The 15,572-nt window shown below is 33.0% G+C and overlaps 1 protein-coding gene and 1 long non-coding RNA gene across 2 annotated transcripts; one reads left to right on the forward strand and one right to left on the reverse strand.

Annotated features, from left to right (window-relative positions):
- The first annotated feature begins 211 nt into the window (after window positions 1-211).
- LOC110711077 (zinc finger BED domain-containing protein RICESLEEPER 2-like) lies at window positions 212-2,962 on the forward strand. The gene is made up of 7 exons (XM_021889445.1): window positions 212-248; window positions 1,147-1,277; window positions 1,679-1,750; window positions 1,832-2,091; window positions 2,156-2,558; window positions 2,634-2,714; window positions 2,804-2,962. The coding sequence occupies exons 1-7, from the start codon at window positions 212-214 to the stop codon at window positions 2,960-2,962; spliced, it is 1,143 nt and encodes a 380-aa protein (XP_021745137.1).
- A 7,552-nt stretch (window positions 2,963-10,514) lies between these two features.
- Window positions 10,515-12,882, reverse strand: LOC110711078. Its single transcript, XR_002509267.1, has 2 exons — window positions 12,501-12,882; window positions 10,515-10,749 (listed from the first exon to the last, which is right to left on the reverse strand). It is a non-coding gene; the product is annotated as an uncharacterized LOC110711078 (long non-coding RNA).
- Window positions 12,883-15,572: the final 2,690 nt, after the last annotated feature.

Raw genomic sequence — 15,572 nt, forward strand, 5'->3', positions numbered from 1 at the left:
CTTCCTGATTAATAATTGTTCAACATTGTTTTTCGACAATTTATATGTTTAATCTGTTAATTTTTACATTTTAATATTATGCTTAGCATTTTGATTTTAAATAATTTTAGGGATTAAAACGTTTTGGGCAAATTTTTAGATTTAGATGTTCTTGATAATTTTTAGGGGTTTAATCTGTTAATATGTTTGGTGTTAAAGGGGTCAAACTATCATGGCTGAGGATGGATTTGATTACGCAGCTAAAAGAGGTATAGTTCATTCTAATTAATGTTATTATAATTCATTTTGAAGTGTGAATTGCTCTGTAAGTGAGAGGGGCAGTTATTAAATTTTTATAATTGATAAGATTCCATTAATATGCTTCAGTTAAGGAGATAATGATTCAGAAACAATAAAACTTGTTATCTTCAGTGTTTTTAAAGGAAGTTTGGTGTGCATATGGTCAATTTCCGGTCAGCCACCACTGTAGATGTGGTTCTTGCAACTGTCATGCGTGTTATATATAGGTTTGAATAGAGTGGGCTTGTTGGCTTTCATTGCTATGCTTTGATGTGATTGGCTGCAGAGAATTTCTCCTGTCTTCGTAGAGATGTCCCTTGTTACTCATATGTCTATACTGATTATTGGCCCAATGAGGTGTCCCTTGTCACAATGTCACTATGTTTATTCTAATATATAAATTAAACTCCATCAAAGTAGAGTATGTGAATAGTGTAAAAGTCTAAGTATTATAGTAAAAAAGAAACGGGGAAAGTCTATATATCTGCTTAGATGTGTTAATAGTTTGACGTTTTGCTTTTCAAATTGAATGAATGATAAATTTATCCAGTGACGTGAAATTTAATGTATCAATCTTATACTATATGCCATTGTAAAGTAATTGGAAAAAATTAATTGATTTGCATGTATATAGAATCGCCAGATTTATAAGTTTCTGGTTTTGCTGTCACAGTTGCTCGATTTTAGGTGTTGTGTGTCTCTTTTACTAAGTACTATGTATGAATTAAGAGTAGAACAAAATATTGGCAATCATATGTCTTACTATTACAAAATATATTTCAAAATTCTCTTTATTACAAAGTAGTATAATAAATTATGCATTTTTATTGATCTTACTCCTAATCTTTGCCTGATTGTTTGGTGTAGAGGGTGACTTTGAGTTTGAGCAAGCATCAAATACATGCATGAGTGTTGAAAATGCTACACCAACACCTGAATCCCATCAATCAATATCTCCAATTCAGGGAAAACGATCTCCTATTTGGCAGAATTTTGAGGTTAATGGTGAACATGCTGCATGCATGTTTTGCAAAAGATTAGTCCAGAAACATAGTGGTTCGGCTGGTACGTCTAATCTAAAGAGACACCTTGATAGGTGCCTATAATATAAAGATTCAGATAAGTCTACTAAGTCTAATGCATCTGAATTTGACCAAAAAGAATATTGTAAGTTATTTGCTAGAGCTATATTGAAGCATATATGGTTATTCTTTAAGTATTGTTGAACATGAGGGGTTTAGGGAATTGCATACATATTTGAATTCCAAGGTTAGAACTATTTCTAGAAACACAATATTGAAATGGTGCATGACTGAGCATGATGTGTTAAAGCAATATGTTCGTAATACATTTAAGGCCTTAACAAGTAAAGTGTCCTTGTCTTGTGATGTATGGACAGCTTGTACTACTCGTGGTTATTTGTCTCTTATGGCCCATTTTTGTGGATAATGACTGGAAATTACGATCTAAGGTGCTGAACTTTAGGCATTTTCCACCTCCCCATAATGGTCATGAAATTTATAATCTGTTTTTTAGTTTGATCAACGATTAGGGTATTGAAAGAAAAATTTGTAGTATGACTATTGACAATGCAAGTAATATGGATTCTATGGTTAGGAAACTCCAAATTGAATTGGATGCAATGGCTAAATTACCTCTTGACGGCAAATATTTTCATGTTAGATGCTCTGCCCATATCTTAAACTTAATTGTCAAAGAAGGTTTGAAAGTCATTGATGAATCTATTGCGAAAGATCAGGAGAATGTGAAGTATGTTGATTCTTCTGAAGCTAGACTTATAAGGTTTAAGCGGTGTGTTTCTAGTTGTAATTTAGCTACATATAGGTGTAAAGCTATAGATGGATGTTCCTACTAGATGGAATTCTACTTTCTTAATGCTTCGTCGAGCTCTTGATCTTTTACCGGCGTTGAAAATGTTCGGTAGGATAGAGAGCAATTATCACTTGGCGCTTACTGCTCATGAATGGGAAATAGTAGAAAAAATGTGTGATTTTCTTGAACCCTTTTATGACATTACTAATTTGTTTTCCGGTTCTGAATATCCCACCTCCAATCTTTATGTTGCCAACATTTGTAGAATTGAGTCACTATTAGTGGCTGCTTCTAAAGGGGATGATCCAAAACTCAAAGAAATGACAGATCTTATGCGTTGCAAGTTTGATAAATATTGGTCTGATTACTCTGTGCTATTATCTTTTGCTGCAATTCTTGATCCTCGGTTTAAGTTGAAATTTTTTGAGACATCTTTTCAAGGATTTGTATGAAGCTCACATGGTTGAAACAAAAGTCCAGGAGGTGTATTATGAATTTGTTCAACTGTTAACCATTACAAGGATCCTCTTCCTACTTATTCTTCCCAAGGTAGTTCAAATTCAGATGCATATCATCCACGCAAGACTAGTAGAGTTTATGCGGTAAGATAACGACAAATATTATCATTATTCAATATGTTAATCACTTTTCTGGGTTATTCTGTTTTGATCTTTTTTATTTGTGATTTCAGAATTTTATCGCTGATGTTGCTAGTGGTGACATGGGTAAATCTGAATTAGAATTATACTTAGAATTGCCTTTAAAACCTTGTAATGTTGATGAGGAATTCGATATTTTGGGCTATTGGAAGGAGCAATCAACAACTTCCAAGTCTTTGTCGTATAGCTAAAGATGTTCTTGCGATACCTATTACTATTGTTGCTTCCGAATCTTCTTTTAGCATGGGTGGCAGAGTTTTAATTATGAACTGGTGGAGGAGTTCACTCTTGCACAAACATGTCGAAGCTTTGATAACAACTCGAAATTGGCTGCATGGTTATGCTGAGTTGGAGAAAGATGGGGTTGAGGTGGAGAAAGAGAAGGACGTGGATGATATTCTGCATAGCCATATTTGTAAGTTGTATTTGATTTTTTTAAAATGAATGTAATGTTTTTTAATCACTATAACACTATTATGTCTCTTACTCTCTTATTTGTTTGCTTATCTTTTTGCAGGTGGATGTCACTCACCCTCATTTGCTCACTGGTTTAAAACCTCAAATTAATCAAGCCCTGCTGCTGCCTGCTGCCTGCTTGAGCCTTACTGTCATTTTCAACATTTTAGTTTAAACTCTTTACTTAGTTTATAACTTTATATACTTGTTCAATTGTAACCACCTTTGTTTTGGTGATGATGAATTGCTATCATTTGAGCTTTTTTGCTTCACGTACTCTTTCTACAATAAAGTTTCAGATTGAGCTTATTTGAATTCATTCAATTACTAAAAGCTGATGATGATTTCAGAAGATTAGGCTTTAGTTGAGAGAGACCTATCTACTTCTTTGAATGGAGCAATCAAAGATCTTGAAAAAAGACTCTTTGCTTCAGCTTTATAATGCTTGTAATTCTTGTTTCTATCATTACTTTGGTGGGTATTGGTGTTTAAGTTGCTAGAGCTAATCTTGTAGGGTGTTTGTCCTGTTCATCTTGGCATGTTTTCTCCATTTTACCTGCCATTCCTGTCACTGTCCTTACCTTAGTGTCTTGGTTGTAGCTTGTCTTGGTTGAAGTTTTTATCCATGATGCTTAATTGGTGTCCTGTTCTGAACATTCTGCTGCAATATTACAGAATATATAATTCTATCCTGTATAGGAATTTGTGAGATTAAGTTTTATCCATGATGCTTAATTGGAGTCCTGTTCTCCTGTTTTGGTTATAGCTTTGTTTTAGCTTTTACTGGTTGTAGCTTTGTATTAGCTTTGTACTGGTTGTAGCTTTGAATTGGTTGTTGGTTGAGATAGAAGGTTTTATCCATGATGCAAAGTACAACTTGTGTGTTATAAATAGATAATCATGAGATCGAAGACAGTTGTGTCAAGATGACAGAAAACAATCACAAGCTGCTTTAAGCATTTTCAAAGGAGAAAAGATGACAGAAAAGGGTTGTGTCAAGATCAGAGATCAACGGAAGCCAGTTTCTCACTTTATCTCCTCTTAATTCAGCATGGAGCAAATGGGCTTAACCTCCTAGAAGCAAAGCATGTCATTCTTGTTGAGCCCTTACTTAATCAAGCAACTGAAGCGCAAGCAATCAGCAGGGTGCACCACATTGGGCAGACTAGTAAAACTATTGTTCATCGATTCCTAGTATGTGTTTTCCACTTTTGAAAGTATTCTATATTTATAACTGCAGTATCATGGCTATTGAGTTTTTAGTGTTATTCTCTTGCATGTTTTTTTTGGTTTTTCAGGTTTGTTGTTATAGAAATATTTTGTGAAGAAAGCTTGGGATTTTTTTAATAAACAATTATTTTTACATTTGTTTTTCTTTGCTCAATTTCATTCTGCTCAGAGTCTTAACCTTCACTTCTTTATCCCTTTTTTTTCCATTGGCTGAACAGATTAAGGATACAGTTGAAGAAAGCATTTACAAATTGTCTTTAAGTAGAAATTCCAGCTCTTTTATTAGTGGGAATGAGAAGAATCAAGATCAGCCTATTTTAACATTGAAAGATGTCGAGTCCTTGTTTGCAGTAGCACCTCCGGCAGTAGCAGCAGCACCGGATAAAAGTAACGAGCAAAGTAGTAGTATTCTAATGCACTTACCACCTTCTGTTGCTGCTGCCATCGCCGCTGAGAAAAGGCTTGGCCAATCTACAATGTGATTATAGCTTATGTGTAGATTATTTGTGCTGGCCGCTGGGTATCTCAGTTCTACGGAGTATTTTTCTATTTATTTGCAAGGAGTTATTTAGGTAGGTGTACATATAATTCTTTTATTTTTTTAAAAAATAATACGTAGTATATTTTAGGGCTTCAGCTTTAAGCTGAATTTATGTATATTAAGCAGCAAGTTTCTTCTTATGGTTGTATTTAGCTGATTTATATTAAAGCCTAACTAGGTATATTGAAAAAAAAAAAAAAAAAAAGTCAAAGGAAGTATATATTTCATCCGTTTCAAAATACTTGCAACACAGACTACACAGTCTTGTCGTAGTCTTCTTATTATTGGAATGCTTCATTGTAGTTGAACTATAATTAAGTAGTTGAATATAAAACAAATAAATGTTTCTTCTGAATTGATTTTGATGCGTATGTGAAGTGTTTATACTAAATTAAAGAGATGCATATATGTACATGTACACTAAGGTTAAGATATGAGACTTGGTATATATATATATATATATATATATATATATATATATATATATATATATATATATATATATATATATATATATATATATATATATATATATACTATAATTAACACCTAAATTTGGGGATGATGCTTCTTTCTTTTGTTGGATCGACTTGGTCTCTCTGCATCCAAGACAAAATACTTTGATCAATATTGACATAGAGTAATTTTAGCCTTACAAAGTTTCGACATAACGAGTAGCTTAGAATATATATAGCATATATCTTTATTCAGTATCTGATCTACAATAATAAAGATGTATAAATAACAAGTCGATTTGATTTCAGGTCAGGTCAATAATAAGTAGGGTTGAATTTGGGACGAGTGCATAACAAGTCGGGTTGATTTCGGGTTGGGTTAGTGACAGATCGGGTCGGGTTAGTGATAGATCGGGTTGAAGTTCGGGTCGGGTTAGTAATAGGTCGGGTTAAATTCGGGTCGGGTGAGTAATAGGTCGGGTTAAATACGGGTCGGGTTAGGAATAGGTCGGGTTGAATTCAGGTCGGGTTAGGAACAGGTCGGGTTAAATTCGGGTTTTGACGGGTTAAAACGGGTTTGGGTCAATTTCGGTTCAGGTCGGGTTCGGTTCAAGTCAATATTTTACGGGTCATCTTCGGGTCGAGTCATCTCCGGGTCGGGTCATGTTCGGGTTCGGGTCTCAAATACTCGGGTCTCGGGTTGGTTTCATATCGGGTTCGGGTCATCATTTTTCCGGGTTTAGACGGGTCGGTTAATAATCGGGAACGGGTCGGTATTTCGGGTCGGGTCAACTTTTGACAGCTCTAGGTTCAGGCCATAACATTAAATATCATGTCCAAACTCATACGGACTTATTGGAAAAGTAATAGGCTTTTTAAGCTTTTTTTTTTTCTGATCAGGTTTAGATTTTAACTAAAAAAAATGTTTTTAAGCTTATCCAAATTCACTTTTTTTCGAACTGAGCTACTGGATCAGGCCGTAATTGATCACCATAAACTTTTCACATTTTCTTGATAAAGTTAATGTGGCTATGTACATTTCTCCATCTTTGTGTGGAAGATTCTAGGTGTCTTTTAGACATCTATAAATAGGAGAGCTTTTCACACAATAAGCTTTGTAAGAGAGAAAGAAAGCCACTAATTAAGTGAGAGAAATTTGTAATAGAGTATTCCACATATAATAGTGAGAATTATACTACATTCTGGTTGAAAAATTCTTGCAATCCTACCATCATTTTAGTGGAAGTTTTGGAGAGTAGTCCAATGGTTTTTCACTATTTTGGAATTTTTATTTTTACCAAATTTTTTGTGTCACTTTATATATATATTTTTTATTCTTATTTTGATTATCCAAAGGGGAAAAAAAAAACATTTTTCCCAACAAATAATTATGTTAAGATGATGTTTGTAAACTTAAAAATGTAGAGAATTGTAAATCACAAAAATTTTTAGAGATTTTGTCTACAAAACTAAAAGAGAAAATTAAGACACGTATTTCAACCTGTTGATAACCAATTTTAACATAAACCCACGATTTTTCAAACAAAAAGAAGAATAAACATATGAAGACATTTAAGCGGAGAAAATAAGCTCAACTCCTCAATATTATCTAAAATAAGCTAGTTATTCCAATAATATGATAAAATTGCATTTTCGTGATTTAGTACAAGAAATAAACATCAAACTACTGAACTACCATTACAAATTTGATTTAATTTAATATTTCAAGATATACCCAAAATTATAAATTTCAAAAAGAATAAAAGAAAAAAAGTTTTTAGCATGAAAATGAAGCATAAATTGATTAAATTAGTGAGATTAGTTTCAATTCGTACAAGATGATTCAATTCGGAGAAATTGATTTTAAGAACGTTTGGTTAGGGTATTCATCAAAGGTAAGGGAGTAAATTGTCTTCATTGCCTTTGATGTATTTGTTGAATCTTTTTTTGTCATTCGCCCCTTATTCCTTTTATCCTCTTTTATTTTTCACTTCCCTAAAAGCCTTCTACACTGATTCCTCAACCCCAAACATTATCCATTCCCTTTTCCACCTCAGAAGTCATTACTCTTCACCCTTTCTCCAATAATTCGGCATCCCCTTTGAAACACCGATCGCCATAGTTGCCGACAACATTATCCAACGGGTCAAACATTATCCGACCACCGATTACCTAAAGCATGTTTCTTCTCTCCTTTTTCAATCAATAATCACTTCCATCAACTTTATCACCACCACCACTACCACCCTCCATTCAACAACTCTATCCAACACGCTCCTATCATCACAACCAACACTCATATAGACATACAGTCAAATCTCACTAATAGGCGAACCACCACCCACAAATAACTGAACTCTTCGATTTTTCATTTTACTTTTGTCATTTTTTATATGTTTAAATTTGCACTTTATTTTTAATTAATTATTAAACATTATATATCGGTTTGTTTTATTTAAAGTTTTAACCATTAGCTTATCATAAATCTGGTGGATTGAAATTGATGGATGATGTTTGTATATGATTAAACAATGGCTTTCTGCTAGAATAAATTCTATTGAAAAAAAAAAAGTTTTTTATACTTCTCATATGGTGGTAGAAAGATCTCATTTTACAATTTCAAACAATTTTTTATTTTCTTAAATAAGTTTTTTTATATATATTTTTTCATATCATATCACTAATAAATAAAGTCGGTCTCGCAGCCAGGCTACGAGACAGCGACACTTGGCATTCCAATTTTTCGCCAAGTGTCGTGTCACGTAAGAGATAAATATGTATAATTGTGATACATATGATGCTAAGTAAGCGATTTTTAGATAGATTTTTTAAGATAAAATTGTTGTATAAAGTTTTATTATTGATAGAATTATAATATTTCATATATACAAAATTAATCATAACTTTTAATAAATATTGTATAACTCAATTTTATTTCCATCATCAAATTGTTTTAAAAAGTTCTTTAAAATAAGATCCATTTATAATGTTAAACGTAACGTGTCAAACCGTGTCACCAACTATTATAGGATCAGAGTTACTTCGTTAGTACTATAGGGGTTACTTGGTCAGTATTATAGTAGTTAGTCAATCAGTATTATAGACAGGGTTACTTAGTCAGTGTTAGAGGTTGCTCAGTTAGTATTACATGGGTTACTCGGTCAATTTTATAGGGGTTACTTTGTCCGGCCAAATGGTGTGGTTAGCCGCACACAAAATGCATTATTATTTAATTTATTTAAAAAAATATTAGAGAATCTGTAAAATAAGCTTTAATCAGTAAAAATAATTTTAGTTTGGTAAAAACACTTTCAGTTCAGTGAAAATAATTTAAGTTCAATAAAAATAATTTCAAGTCAATAATAACATAAATATCTATTTACAAACAAAACTATACAAAGTACACTCCACATGATGTCGCATGTCTAAATATCCTACATTATCAGAACGAATTATTTGACTGTATTTAATATTCAAGTAAAAATATTACCTTAAAATTTTATCAACCATCTGGGCATCGCTCGGACACAAAACTAGCCACTAATATATAAAGTCGGTCTCGCAGCCAGGCCACGAGACATCGACACTTGACATTCCATTTTTTGTCAAGTGTCGAGTCACGTAGGGGATAAATAGGTATTATTGTGACACATATGATGCTATGTAAGCGATTCTTGGATAGATTTTTTAAGATTTTTTAACGCATATGACACGAGCCAAACTGTGTCACCAACTATTACTAGAGTTACTTCTTTAGTGCTATAGGAGTTACTTGGTCAGTATTATATTGGTTACTCAATCAGCGTTATAGATAGGGCAATGTTAGAGGTTACTCAGTTAGTATTACAACGGTTACTCGGTTAGTTTTATAGGGGTTACTTAGGTAAAAATAATCTCGAATTTTGCCGGTTCATTCAAAATAATACCAACTTTGGATTATCATATAACTAATATATAAAGCTAAACTTTGAGCCAAGCTACGAGACAGTGACACTTGGCGTTTGAACTTTTCGCAAAGTGTCGCACCATGTAGGCGCAATTAATGATTAGTATGACATGTAGGATTAATTTAAATGTTGTTTTTTTTTTTTTGTAGGATAAAAAGTTGGATAGATTTAGATAAATTTTGTAGGATAGATTTTGTAGGATAAAAAATCATTTTACAATTTTATTTTTTGGATAGAATTTTAAGATAAAACTTTTGGTTTAGAATTCTATTTTCAATAAAATACTGATATTTTATATTATAAGTGGTGGATTAGGGGTATATAGAGGTACAATTGTACCCCCATTCTCCTCCCCTATGAAAAATCAAATAGACCTGTTATTACATACAAGTATAACTGATATAACCAGTCTTTATGAAAATATGTGTAACTCCCAACTTATCCTAGGAATTTCATCCAACAATATGAAAGTAGGCGTAACTCCAAACTGATTTCTCCTAATTGCTCTAACCATGCTACTTGCATCACATAACCACCCATATCTATATCTCACTACTACATTTAAGAGCTAATACAACGGGTTTTTTTGTTGTATTAGGTGTCAAAAACCGTTGTATTAGACCTAATACAACGGTTTCCAACCGTCACATTTGCAAGGGTTGGATTAGGTCTAATACAACGGCAAAATAGACCTATTCCAACGGATTGAGCAATCCGTTGGATTAGGTAGATACCTAATCCAACGGTTTCTTCAATCCGTTGGATTAGGTTCCCTTTTTTTTTTTGGGAATAATTGGACCTAATCCAACGGATTGATGAATCCGTTGTATTAGGTATCTACCTAATCCAACGGATTTTTCGCCCAATCCATTGGATTAGGTCCTTATTTTTTATTTTTTTTTTTACATCCGTTGTATTAGCCCCCCCCCCTTTTTTAATACCGTTGTAATAGCCCCCCTTTTAAAAAAAAAAAAAAAAACCGTTGTATTAGACCCCTTTTTTTTCTTTTTGTTTTTTAAAACCGTTGTATTAGGTAACTTTTTTTTAAAAAAAATCTATAATAATAAATATAAATTATATTAGTATATTTATAATTTAAATAAACAAATTAAAGTACATATAATATATCTTCGTTGCATTACAAAATAAACGAAGTACATATAATATATATTCGTTGCATTACAAAAGTAAAGGAAGTGTCAATACTAACTAATTATAAATGAAAGTTCACTAGCTAATTAATTAACAAACGTTTAATTTGAAAGCTCTCTAGAAGTTGCAATAGATACATAAAATCAACATTAGTCCTTACTTCATTCATCCCGGGGTAGCTCATCGTCATCAACCACCTAAGTAAAAAAAGTAATGCATAAGCCACAATACCAACAACAATAACAACACCAATTGGGGAAATTAAATAACGCACAACAACACACAAATCAGTCATCAAAGTACAAAATATACAATAAGAGAACAAAAATCAGACATCCTTGGCAAGATATCATAATTTTAACAGTTTTCCACATCCAATGGTAAGTGAAATCAAACAAACAAAAGACATCAGAAGGCTATATCAACAGTTTCAGCTAATGCTATGTTTAAACAGCTCGAAGTTGTTAAATACCAGGAACATATTAATGTAGAATGCTATAAAGATTTAAGCAATACTTGTATGCAGTATAGTATTTTTACAAGGGCCTCGGCCCCCTTGGGATAAAACAAAGCTTCATCCCAGGCTAAGAATTACTAGAGAGAGATGATTACTTTCTGTCAGAAAGAAGTCATCTTGAATATTGGAAGATAAATAAAAGGGGAGAGACTGACTATCATCCAAAGATAAAGGTTTTATGAGATTCCTCAGGAATCCAAGTTATCAAAATGGAAACCCACTTCCAGGATTTAATACATCAAAGAGATAAAAATAGAAGTTAAGGCATTTTAGATGTCTCTGCTATAGACTCTAATACCGGCAAGGCCTTTCGAGTGTATGAGCGAAGAGACCGAGGTGGGGGACAACAGGAGGGCACAAGAAGGAACACAGCAATTACACACAAGGCTTAGGCAGCCTTGTTAAGCCGTCACTTTTGGAGAAAGAAGGAGAAGTCAGAAACACTTTTGCTCAAGGACACCTTTGCACAGAAAGGACCATTGGATATTGAGCTCTTCTCTAGTAAAGCTGTTGGTTAATTAGTTGTAATTTAGCTATGATGTTTTGTACGCTTTAGAAACAACTCCTTGTATTAATAGGAAACCACTCATGTTGGAGGGTCATTGAGAAAATTGTAAACACATTGAGAGAGTTGTGGCCTAAAGCTACTAAGAGATTCATGGCCTTAAGTCATGAGTTTGTAATCTGAAATTAGTTATCAATAAATACCAACATTCTCCCTAGAAACATTAATTACACTGTTCAGTCAATTATTAGCAATTAATTCCTTGAGTGAGCCTTGATTTTCTGTTTCAATTGAATTAGAGTCAGAGCAGGGAGGAGTGAGAGTTACTGCAGCAGGGGTCGGCTAGCCAGTCTCTGACAGTCTCACATGGGAGACAAGATCCAGCATAATGTGATCAGCATACGACATTAATTATCGCACACCTGATTGTTATGCTCGGGGAATGCTAGAGGGAGATAAGAGTGGAATGATGCAAGTTGTGAGGCTCTATATGGGCAAACTCAGCATAATTATGCCAGCCCCTTCTATAGTAGGCAGGCAGGCAGGTACGCAAGAAAGCAGGCAAGCAGTTAGGCAGACAGGCAAGCAGTCAGTCAGGCAGGTAGGCAAGCAAGCAGGCAAGCAGTCAGGCAGGCAGGCAAGCTTTCAGTCAGGTAGGTAAGCAGTCATTCAGGCAGGCAAGTCAAGCAGTCAGTCAGTCAGTTAGTTAGTCAGCCAGGCAAGCAATCAATCAGTTAGTCAGTCAGGCAGGCAAGCAATCAGTCAGGCAGGCAAGTCAAGCAGTCAGTCAGTCAGTTAGTTAGTCAGGTAGGCAGGCAGTCAGTCAGTTAGTCAGTCAGTCAGGCAGTTAGTCAGTCAAGGAGTCAAGCAAGCAGTCAAGGGAAGTTTAGAAATTAAAGTTTAGAGCAGAGAAGTGCAGATTATACCTGATTAAATGATTTTGAAGATTGTCCACTTTGGGCAGTATTTCGATTTGGTGCACTAGATGCATCATGCGGAGTCAATTGCTGCAGAGTACTAGGAACCACAAGATTAATCCCGGGGTTCACCTCGCGAATCGAATCCAAAACTGCAGCGGTGATGGTAGGTGCAATTTCTTGGACTAATTGTGTTTTTATGTCTACCAGGAATTCCTCCGGGAGTATGTAATTTGACTTTGTATCTTTGTTCTTCAAATCACTCTTTTTCACACCCGAGCCATATAGATGCAAACGACTTTTGCGTTTAGGAGGTGGAATCACTTCACTGTAAGGGTCATTGCATACATTACCATCTTCTTGTGATTGTGCTGACTCCAAAGCATCAATTTTGTCCTGTTAAGGCAAACATAGTAATATGTTACTAATTATCAAATAACTAACAATATTTAGGCGTACAATGTTACCAAAGATCTTTATGAGCGTTAGTACTATATTTTTTATTTTGCAAATACAATTATCAAGCAGTTATTAATCCATGAATAAAAAAAATTCAAAAAAACATAAAATTTTAGATAAAAAGTTTTATTTTAAAATTCAATAAACAACCCGGGCATCGCACGGGGCACAAAACTAGTTATATATATATATATTTGATACAAATTTAATATATATACGAGTATAGGGGAGTTTTTTCCCGAGCTTTTAGAGAGCCACGTAGGACTAAATTTTCTTAACGCGCCCTGTAGAATTTTAAATTTTAGTTATAACGCGCTCTGTAGGATTATAAATTTTAGTTATATCCAATTAAATAAGAGAATTGTAAATTCTTTTAGAATTAAATAATTCAAATGCCACACAAGCAAAATTGACGAATGAGATTTTAAAGTTTAAATTAACTAAATATAAAATATTATCTTTTGATATTAGGAATTTTATCTAAATATATAATGAATGAGAAGAAATTCACAATTTATTTTCAAATAAAAATATTAAATGATTTACTACGTACAAGTCTCTACACCTGAAGGTGTAATACCAATGGGATATAAATGGGTTTTTGTACAAAAGAGAAATGAAAATGGTGATATTGTAAGATATAAGGCCCGATTTGTTGCACAAGGATTCTCACAAAGACCCGATATTGATTATGAGGAGACATACTCTCTTATGGTGGATGCAACTACTTTTAGATTTTTAATTAGTCTGGCAATAAGAGAAGGACTTATATGGCCCACTGAATAATGACATTTACATGAAACTCCCATAAGGATTTAAACTGCCAGAAGCAGCAAATTCAGGTTATCGAGAACAATACTCAATCAAATTGAATAGATCTCTATATGCATTGAAACAATCAGGGCGCATGTGGTATAATCGCCTTATTGAGTATTTGTAATACCCCGTATTTTTGAAATGTATTTTCTAATTAATTAATTATTTATCTAAAAAGGGTATTTTAGTAATTTATTCTACTATTTGAATTTTGGTGCCAAAATGACAAAAGTATTTTAAAACATAATTATTAATTTTGGATTTTGAATAAGATTTATTATCTATTTATTTTATTTTAAAAATCGGATTATTTATATATTTCAGATATTTTAAGTTATATTTTATTATTTATTTATAAGGGCCGAAAATTCGTAATTCAAATTACTATGATTTTGAATTTTCTATGTGTGTAGAAAATCTTATTTTCTTAGTTATTTTATTTAGTGAATAATTGGTATTTTCTTAATTAATTATTTTTAACAATAAATATTATTTACACAATTATATTTAAGCCTTAAATCTAGCAAAATATTTCCTAAATACTACAAGGATGTCCGAAATTTTGGAGTTATGGAAGCTCAAAAATTTCGGCCACTTGGTTGGATTTTTGGGTGATTTATTTTGGTAAATTGTATTTTTTAATTATCTCCTTAAAATCTCTTATTTTCTTTAATTTTATTTTCCACCTCTTATGATCATCTTATTTCCCTACCTTATTTTATTTTTTGATTATTCCCCAAGTAAACATCCTTTTCCATATTATTTTTCATGACAACATACTTTCCTTAATTTTATTATTCTTACTCACCTTGATATTAAACTTTCCGTAATTATTAAGCTCTCTTCTCCAAGTAATTTCCTTAATTCTTTTTGCCATAATTCTTCTCACATTCTCTTGCCATAATTCTTGCATGAGTTAGCCTATAAATACCCCCTCATACCTCTCATATTCTTCACACCAAAAACTCAATTCTCTTCTTCTCTCTTACTCTTCTTCTCCTTTTTTCTAAAAGAAAATCAGCCCGCATATCTTTGGAGCCAATTTTCGGGCACTTCTGGTCAGTTTTTGTGTTTTTCTATTTCACATAAAATTATTCCTCTCGAAAAATCCTTGAGGTTAGGCTCAAGAATTACCTAATTCGGAGTTATATTGAAGGAGTTATGGCCTCTGCAAATTCTGCCTATTCATTCCAACGAAAATCCAATTCTCTTTAATTTCTCTTCTCGTTTTCTTTTCTTTTCTTTCTTGCGCCACCCCAATCACCACGACCGCCACCTCCAGACACCTGCCGGAAGGCTGCCCCACCTTGCCGCCACCTCTCTCTCTTTCCCTTGGTTTTCTACCTCTTCTTCTCTTCTCTTCTCTTATATAATTAATTATTATTATGGGGGATTTATAAAAATTATTATGAATGGTTTTAATTAAATAAAATCAGATTTTTATTCATGTTTATGAAAAATAATTTAAAAGATTCATGTACATATAGTTGGGGGGTTTTTAATTGTTATGATTATTTGTTAACCTTATATTAATTAAGGTTATATTTATTTTGTAGGGTGTGTTTGATCCAAATGCTTGAAGTTTCTTTGTGTTTGCTAAGCAAGGACCAAAGGTACGTTAGGTGGCTAGATACTTTTGAAATTGATTGAATTGCATAAGCCTGTTTTGCATGATTTTTATGATGATTTAAGTAAATTGAATTGAATTATGATTTATGGAATAAAAGCATGTTAAATAATTGATTTGATAAATAAATTGGAGGATTAATGTTATGTTTGAATGGTTTGAATTATTTATCAAGTTTG

This window comes from Chenopodium quinoa, unplaced genomic scaffold (genome assembly GCF_001683475.1).
Source record: "Chenopodium quinoa cultivar QQ74 unplaced genomic scaffold, ASM168347v1, whole genome shotgun sequence".
In the NCBI taxonomy this organism is placed as follows: Eukaryota; Viridiplantae; Streptophyta; class Magnoliopsida; order Caryophyllales; family Amaranthaceae; genus Chenopodium; species Chenopodium quinoa.

Excerpts from the sequence above, each read along its gene's own strand:
- LOC110711077 (XM_021889445.1), top strand. The coding sequence starts at position 212 with ATGGCTGAGGATGGATTTGATTACGCAGCTAAAAGAG. Across the intron at positions 1,751-1,831 it reads ACTGGAAATTACGATCTAAG|GGTATTGAAAGAAAAATTTG; the intron begins GTGCTGAACTTT and ends ATCAACGATTAG. Across the intron at positions 2,092-2,155 it reads AGACTTATAAGGTTTAAGCG|ATGGAATTCTACTTTCTTAA; the intron begins GTGTGTTTCTAG and ends TGTTCCTACTAG.